Below are 8,863 nucleotides of genomic sequence, written 5' to 3'. Positions count from 1 at the left end.
ATATAACTTGCCAAAATCACACAGCTCGTGAGTGGGGAGCAGGGGTTGACTCTGGTAGTCTGGCGCCAGAGGGACCCCACCCCTGCCCCGGCCCCGCTGCCAGCCTCCTCACCTCTGTCTTCTGGCTTTGTTCACCAGAACATGCTTCTGTCTTTCCATCTGGAGCAGGGGGCTTGCAAATTCCAGGAGGACTGGAAAAGCCACACATCTCTGTATCCCTCCCGGGACTCAGGAAAGGCTAGGCCAGCAACCAAGGTCAATTCCATACCTGGGCTGGGTTCCTGCTGGGCTCCTGATGAAGGACCAGGACAGTTGAGCCCCTTGCCTTCCCGCCCAAAGGTCAGTCAACATCAGCACCACTTTATTTCTTCAGCCTTCCTCTCTGCATCCTTCGCATGAACCCTACTTTCTGTTTCCAAGCCCTGGTAGGCATGTTGCTTTGTCACCATTGTGGCCTTTGTGTCATGCCACTTGTCTCCTTCATCAACCTGGAGTCTCTGAGAGCCAGGACAGGGCTCCCCAGCAGACTGGGGCTCTGAGAGGGCAGGGGCTGGGCTTCCCACCCTCACTGGTAGCTTTCTGTGGGCAGAGGCGGTGCTTCCCCCATCCTTCAAATAACTCCTTAGTACTCCAGTCCTCGTTCACCCACAGTGGGCACAAGGTGGGAGCAGCAAGGGGCGCAGACAATGATAATCACCAATGGGAGAGATGACTCTACTCCTGGGAGTTTCTATCCCAGAGGGGCTAAGTCTCAGCTAAGTCTCTGCTGTTGGGCCAGCTGGAGACCAAACTCTAGGATCTAGGTCACCCCCTTGGCAGCAGAGCTGATTTATGGTGCCCCTGACAGCCTAATATCACCAAATTACCCCACACAATGGAGAGAGGCTGGGCTGCCTCCTGGCAGTCGCTAAAGGACGCTGAGCCTGGGGCAGCCCTGCCGCCTTCTGATCCCAGACCTCCTTTGGGTCTGTGAGAGAGGGGGCTGGTGCAGACAGAGGCACACCCAGGCATGCCATCATCAACTGGGGGTATAAGTAGGAAGCCTTGGGGACAGCTCTGTACCCTGCACTCGGGAGCCAGTAGCACTCGGACGACTACTTCCTGTCCCACAAGCTGCAACAGAGCCAGCCATGAATTGCAGACAGTTCTTGTCCTCCCACTGCAGCCGTGACAGCTCTGGGGGTGGTGGGGGCAGCAAGATGTTCTCCTGCAACCGCAGCAGCTTTTCAGGGGCTAGTGGAGGAGGGGGCCGATTCAGCTCTTCTAGGAGCTTCGGAGGGGGCAGCTCTGGGGCCTGTGGGAGGGGAGGTGGTGGCAGTTTTGGCTCTAGCTACGGTGGAGGATCTGGGGGCGGTTTTAGTGCTGGTAGCTTTGGGGGACATTCTAGGGGCTTCAGTGGTGGTTCTGGAGGAGGCTTTGGCGGTGGATTTGGAGGAGGCTTTGGGGGCTTTAGTGGTGGTTCTGGAGGAGGCTTTGGGGGGCCTGGGGGATTTGGCAGTGGCTTTGATAGTGGTGCTGGTGGTATTCTGGGTGCTGATGAGAAGACCACCATGCAGGACCTCAATTCCCGGCTGGCCTCCTACTTGGATAAGGTGCAGGCACTGGAGGATGCCAACAAGGAACTGGAGAGTAAGATCCGGGAGTGGTATGACAAGCAGGGGTCTAGGACCTTCCATAGGGATTACTCCCCCTACTATGACACTATTGAAGACCTCAAGAACCAGGTAGGTGGGGAAACTCTGACCCCTCTCTCCTGGTCTCTCTGCCTCACACTCTCACACACACACATACACATACACTCACATGGTTTATCTTCCAAAAAAGTCAGATGCTAGACTCTAGGCTTAGATCATCGTCAAGGAATCCATTTTTTAAAGAAACATTATACTTTCATCAGAAACAGAGTTTGTTTGGTTCTTGATGGCACCAGAGCTGGGACTTTGGCCTGTGCTCTAGGCTTTAATCACCATGTTCCCAACTTTCAGAGTATGAGCAGAGCGGTGAAGAGGCTTAGATTAACATGGGTGAGCCTGAGACTGGATGTGGGGGTCTCCTTTTGGAGCCTGGCCAAGAGGTAGTGGGGTAGTGGGGAGGGAATAGAGATGGGGGCACTCCCGTTTATGAGCCAGGGATGTGGTCCTGGGTCTGTCATCAGTTCACTATGTGACCTTGGGAAACCTGATGCCCTCTCTGGACCTGTTCTATGCATTTAATACAGAGGATGGGCAGACCAGCTCTTAGGTCTCTGCTGGTTTAAAACTTCTGTAATCATGCAAAAAAGAGGTAAGAGAGCTACTGCCCCAAATTGGTAGATCATATGGCTCAAGGGAGGAGAAAATCTGTTCCTGTTTCTCCTCTCACTCCCTAAGAATTTAAAGCAGAAAAACTAGAAGCTGTATCTATTCCTTCCTACCTCTCCTGGGCTCCTATAGAGGCCTGTCTTGATCTTTCCAGTTTTGTTGGACCTAGGTACACATGCTAGTTGTTTAAATGATAACAGGATCTAGAACTCTGGGGATGGAAGTAATCTATCCACGTTTCCATCTCCCCACACGCTGCCTCCATATACCAATCCTCTCACCATCCATCCATATATCAACTCATCTATCCATCCACATGTCCATCTATCCATTTATTCATTCATTCACTCAATTTAATGAATAATTGCCTTCCATGTTGCCCGTGGCAGACATAGTGATGTATCAGACTTGGTCTCTGTCTTGAGGAGCTCACAGTCTAGCTATAGTTTGCTGTTCCCACCTATCTCCCTTGCATTTACAACTTCTGCTAAACAGCCTCTAGATATCCTGTTTCTTCTATCCCACACCTTTCCCGTCTACTTTATCCATGTGTAATCCTAGCTATCCTTCAGGGATCAATTCTATTGTTACCTCCTCCCTGAAGTCTTTCTTACAGTGCCATAGCCATATGTCATCTCTCCTTTCCTTGAGCTCTTCTATGATACTTTGGATGTGGTAGTTGACTGTGGGTTCCCTGAGGAGCAATATCTCATTGATGTCTAGACCTCACAGTGTTTGTTGTAGTAAATCTTCAAATATTTGTTGAATGAACACTGAACATCCTTGCTGAAGCCTGTGAGAGGTCTGTGCTGTGTACCAGCTTTTGGAAGCTCCTTCTACCTCTTAAGCATCTTCCTGGATGGGGTTCTCATCTCTTATGGCTTTGCCTGGCTTCTTGCCCTGCTAGCAATGAGTCATAGAAAAGGAGCATGAGTTCCATGCCATCTCCTCTTTTTCTTAGATTGTGAACATCACAGCGGACAACAATAAGACCCTCCTGGATCTTGACAACACTCGAATGACATTGGATGACATCAGGATGAAGTGAGCCCTGCTCCCACTCCCTATGCTGTCATCAATCTTCCTCCACCCCCTAGTGCTCTGAAAGTCCCTTTGGGACTGGTGTCCTCTTGCTTATTCCCTACCTGTGGCTGTTCTGCAGGTGTGATATAGAGAACAACTTGCGACTAGCAGTGAATGCTGACATCAATGGCTTGCGGAAGGTGCTGGATGACCTGACCATGCAAAAGTCTGACCTGGAGATGCACTATGAGTCTCTGCAGGAGGAACTGATTGCCCTCAAGAAGAATCACGAGGATGTACGGTCCTGGCTTCTTATGGCTTATTGAGAAAAAGGAGGAACAGAAGTTGCAGAGACAGTGAAGGGATAGCTATGGGCACTGCCTGGGTGACACCCTTTTCCTGACTTTTGAGGACACTCCCAGTGCCTCCTTAGGAGTGTCTATGGTGGTGGTTGGGCTTTGCCTTCACAACTGTGCCTCCTTTTTGTATCTCTGAGGAAGCAGAGGGGGACGGCTAAGACCTGGTGGAGAGGATCCCATCCTTTGACCTCATATCTCCTTGGTTCCTGGCAGGAGATGAGCCAGCTGACTGGACAGAACTCTGGAGATGTCAATGTGGAGATGAATGCTGCTCCTGGCAGAGATCTCACCAAGATCCTCAATGACATGCGTGAGGAGTATGAGCGAATCAGTGCTAAGAATCGTAAGGACATTGAGGAGCAATATGAGACTCAGGTGAGCAGAATGGGCTGCCCATTCAACATTCTCTTTCTCTTCCATAGATCTCTCCATTCCTCCACCCCATCTCTCTATTCCCCCATCCCTCCATCTCTTAGTCCAGCTGTTATCTATCCATCTTCATTCATTAACCACAAACACAATTATTAAGTAGCTTGTCAGTGCCAGGTTTTATGTGAAGTCCTGATGTCCCAGAGATGAGCCAAAATGAGACTGCTGTCCTCAAGAGGGTCATTACATATGTGAACAGTTTGTTACATACTGAACATTTACTTTCAATTATCTATTACATTTGTGAATACATATGTGAACAAAGGCCGAGCATGAACAACTCATGTAAGGCTATGTGCCATCAGAATCTAGTAGAGGTACATGGTGTGCCTCTCATGCCACACGGAACCTCCCTGGGCCTCCAATGCCTAGCATAGACCATAGCCCCTGGCCTATGAGAGCATGATCTGTGGTGTGTGTGTGTGTGTGTGTGTGTGTGTGTGTGTGTGTGTTTGGGGGTCAATTTGAAATAAGGTTAGAAAGGTGGTTTGGGGACAAGTGTGAAGAGTCTTGAAGCCTTGCTAAGAGGGAATGCTAAGTTGAGAGAATTGGATCACCTTGGCTGGCTAGCAGACCCAGAACTCAGGATGATTTGTCCTTAGTTTTGTCTCACTCTTGGCTACAGAGGCAAAGGTCCTGGTGAGTGGGGCAGAACTTTTCCCATTGCAGCCTCTGGTCCAGCCTGATTCTCACTGAGTTCTTGGGTTTTCAGATGAGCCAAATGGAGCAGGAAGTGATGAGTAGTGGCCAGGAGATGGAGTCCAACCACAAGGAGGTGACCCAGCTCCGGCACAGCATCCAGGAGATGGAGATTGAGCTGCAGTCTCAGCTCAGCAAGGTTGGTAGTTCTGCTCTAGAACCTCTTCCAGGATGGGGCACTGAAGGTGTGGTATGATCCCTAGGAGTGGGAAGGGAAGAGCTATGATGTAGCATCCCTCTTATAGCCTCTTCCTCCCTCCTAGAAATCGGCCTTGGAGAAGTCCTTGGAGGACACCAAGAACCACTACTGTGGCCAGCTGCAGCAGTTGCAGGAGCAGATCAGGAGCCTGGAGGGCCAGATCACTGAGATCCGGGGAGAAATTGAGTGCCAGAATCAGGAATATAGCCTTCTGCTCAACATCAAGACACGGCTGGAGCAGGAAATTAAGACCTACCGCAGTCTCCTTGAGGGTGGCCAGGAGGACTTGTAGGTTCCCCAGGACTCTGTGGAATCCCTGTAATTTCTAAGTCCCTGGCACCATATTGTCCCTGGTGTCTGGGGAAGTTCCTGTACACAAGGGTTCTGATGGGTTGGGGACTTCTTCATCCTAGGAGAACCTCAAAGGCTTTGGAAAAGGAGGTTGGTAACAAAGAGAGAAGGGACTAGTCCTTACTCCAGGGAGAGGGAGGCTCTCCTCTTAAACTGTGGTGCCAGCCCAGCCTGTTCTCTGCCTTGGAGAAGGAAAACTTAGAGAGACTCACATTTGGGTCTTGACTCTGTCCAGATCCACCCTTGAATATGTATGTAGGGTCATTCATTTTTCTCTCTGTGTTATCTTTCCTTCTCAGCGAATCTCATGAATCTGGACAAAGTCATTTTGGAAGTGGCGGAAGTAGACAGCAAGGTGGAATTGGAGGCAGTCATGGAAGAGGATCCAGGGGAGGAAGTGGTGGCAGCTATGGTGGAGGAAGTAGTTCTGGAGGAGGGAGTGGAGGCAGCCATGGAGGAGGAAGTGGTGGCAGCTATGGTGGAGGAAGTAGTTCTGGAGGAGGAAGTGGAGGCAGGGGAGGAAGTGGAGGCAGCTATGGAGGAGGAAGTGGATCTGGAGGAGGAAGTAGTGGCAGCTATGGTGGAGGAAGTAGTTCTGGAGGAGGGAGTGGAGGCAGCCATGGAGGAGGAAGTGGTGGCAGCTATGGTGGAGGAAGTAGTTCTGGAGGAGGAAGTGGAGGCAGGGGAGGAAGTGGAGGCAGCTATGGAGGAGGAAGTGGTTCTGGAGGAGGAAGAGGTGGTGGCTGTGAAGAAGGAAGTGGATCTGGAGGAAGAAGTGGTGGCAGCTATGGAGGAGGAAGTGGATCTGGAGGAGGAAGTAGTGGCAGCTATGGTGGAGGAAGTAGTTCTGGAGGAGGAAGTGGTGGCAGCTATGGTGGAGGAAGTAGTTCTGGAGGAGGGAGTGGAGGCAAGGGAGGAAGTGGAGGCAGCTATAGTGGAGGAAGTAGTTCTGGAGGAGGAAGTGGTGGCAGCTATGGTGGAGGAAGTAGTTCTGGAAGAGGAAGTGGAGGCAGGGGAGGAAGTGCAGGCAGCTATGGAGGAGGAAGTGGTTCTGGAGGAGGAAGAGGTGGTGGCTGTGAAGAAGGAAGTGGATCTGGAGGAAGAAGTGGTGGCAGCTATGGAGGAGGAAGTGGATCTGGAGGAAGAAGTGGTGGCAGCTATGGAGGAGGAAGTGGATCTGGAGGAGGAAGTGGTGGCAGCTACGGAGGAGGAAGTGGATCAAAAGGTGGAAGTGGAAGATCATCTCAGGTCCAGTCCTCTTCCTCCAAATCTGGTGAATGTGATGATACACAAGGTAAGGGACAATTCTAGCTTGTGGGGTCAGGGAGGCACAGATGTTAAGCTGTCAAGGTACCACCCCTTTTTGATTATCTTTGAGCTTTTCTGGGGAATGCATATTCTGAAGAGTACTAGATTTTAGGGAGGTCACTAGTGAGGTGTCTGACTTGCCCTTGTTTCTGAATTATCATTAATTTTTATTGAGCTTTGGGTGAGGATAGAACAAAATCTACACATGGCCTGAGTCTCAATGGCATAGGAGATGGGTTGGGAGTTGTGCGTTATCTTACATACTTCCCACCACATCCTAAAGGTGGGTATTGTTATTATACCCATTTTGGAGATAAGGAAAATGAGTTTCAGAGAAGACATGTAGCTTATTCAAGATCATACAAAAAATAAATGAGGGACTCAGCTCTGTGGGTCTTCACAGCCAGCACTTTTAATCATCACGAGGATGGGGAGATCTGGATCAGCAACAGTTCAAGTAGAAATGAGGTTCAGGTGTTGTTGTCAGTGGTTAGCTCATACAAGTCAGTTATCTGGTGCAACCGTCTAAAAGGGCATATACTGAACACAATAATCTCAATGTAGGAGAGTCACACAGTGAAGTGGTCTCCAGCTCAGAGAAAGTTTCCCCTTGTGTATGCTGAAATTTATAAAACAAGAATTTAATATGAAATTGTAGTAAAAGTCTGGATAACACAACTGGGAATGTTTAGGTCCAAGAAGCCTTCAAGTGCACGGGAGCTGTCCTTCTTTGGGTGGGTGGTGTGATTTTTGTGTGTCAAGTGGCACTGCACTGCAGGGCCATGGATGTGCATGTATGGGCTGGGGCCATCCTTGCCTCAATATCTAAGAAATTTACTAATAGATCTGTTGAATGGAGGAGGGACCAGGCTCATGAGCCTTCATCTTCAGAAATGGGAGAGTATCTGTTAGGGCTGCAGGACAGCTTTAGGAATGAGATGGAGGCCACTGGGATCCCAAGGTTCTTCCAACTATTTGAGCTCCAATCTTCTTGCTCCCAGTTTGTCCACCTTTCTTTAAGTCCCAGTCTCCCTGTCTCTTGTTCTAGGTTCTCTCTTCACACTCTTACTTCTCTTCTGTCTCTCCACAGGCTACCACATTCAATACTAGAGCTCCTGTAAACTCTCCTGGCCCTGCCCCAGCCAAGTATTCTCCAGACAGGCAGCCCCCAGATGAAGCCTGCTCATTGTCTTCTGGCATCAGAAATAGCTGGCCACAAGGCCCAGAGCTCATGTGGAACTGGGCTGAGTGGGCATGTGTACCTCTGGCCGCCCATGGGCTCCCTCCCTTGGGAGGGTTGGGGAGATCTCTCTTAAACTGTTTGGTCTGGGGTTGACCCCATTCCCTGCCCCATCTCAAGTTTCTAATAAAGCTTTCCTACTGCAAATCAAACTTGGACTTTGACCCATTTGTTCTTTGGGATTAAGAAGGGACAGAAAGGAGGTGAAGGGAGAATCAAATGAATGTACTCTGTGTGTTGGTTAGGTTTTCTATCAGTTGACTTTTGCTTGTAACAAAGCAACCCACAATTTAGTGGCTTAAAATGACAACTATTTATTTAGCTTGTGATTTTGCATTTGGCAGTTTAGTCTGGGCAGTTCTATTTTCCTGCATGCATCTATGGTCAGCTGCAAATTGGTTAGTGGCTCTGCCTCTGGGGCTTGGCTACATGCTGTTTGAAGGTGCTGGGTGTGAATGAGATACATGACTCTCATCCTCCAGCTGGCTAGCTCAAGCAAGTGTCCCAAGATAATGAGTAGAAGTATGCAGTCTCTTGAGGCTTAGGCTCAGAGTAGTCACTTTGGCTGCATCTTGCTGTCCAAAGCAAATCCTAACCTTGGTCAGATTCAGGAGCAGAGGAAATAGATTCTCCTTGATGGGAGGAGCTACAAAGTCACATGGCAAGGACGTGGATATAGAGAGGGCCATAACTGAGGCCAGTTTGTGCCAACAATCTGCCACAGTCTACTAGCAGGTCATGTGCTAGTTACAGAGGAAAACAAGACAAAAAAAAACAATGTGGTTTTGCTTTGGAAAATTTCATAGATGGTAAAAAATATAGCACAAATAAAATGCTCTAAGCCACAGTAATGAATATTCCATAAGACAGCAGCCAACAATGTTCTCCAAGGATTCTGATTGGGCCTGATACAAAGCTCCTTGTCCTGACTAGGGACAGATGGCCCCTCAGCCTA

The 8,863-nt window shown here is 49.4% G+C and overlaps 1 protein-coding gene across 1 annotated transcript; it reads left to right on the top strand.

The window, feature by feature from the left end:
* Nucleotides 1-1,130: 1,130 nt before the first annotated feature.
* Nucleotides 1,131-7,913, top strand: KRT9 (keratin 9). Its single transcript, XM_072782231.1, has 8 exons — nt 1,131-1,724; nt 3,262-3,344; nt 3,463-3,619; nt 3,896-4,057; nt 4,824-4,949; nt 5,074-5,297; nt 5,660-6,654; nt 7,759-7,913. The coding sequence occupies exons 1-8, from the start codon at nt 1,131-1,133 to the stop codon at nt 7,776-7,778; spliced, it is 2,361 nt and encodes a 786-aa protein (XP_072638332.1). The 3' UTR covers nt 7,779-7,913.
* The last annotated feature ends 950 nt before the right edge of the window (nt 7,914-8,863 follow it).

Source organism: Canis lupus, chromosome 16 (genome assembly GCF_048164855.1).
Source record: "Canis lupus baileyi chromosome 16, mCanLup2.hap1, whole genome shotgun sequence".
Lineage (NCBI taxonomy): Eukaryota > Metazoa > Chordata > Mammalia > Carnivora > Canidae > Canis > Canis lupus.
The sequence above is the reverse complement of the archived record's forward strand: the minus strand, read 5'-3'. Positions and strand labels throughout refer to the sequence as shown.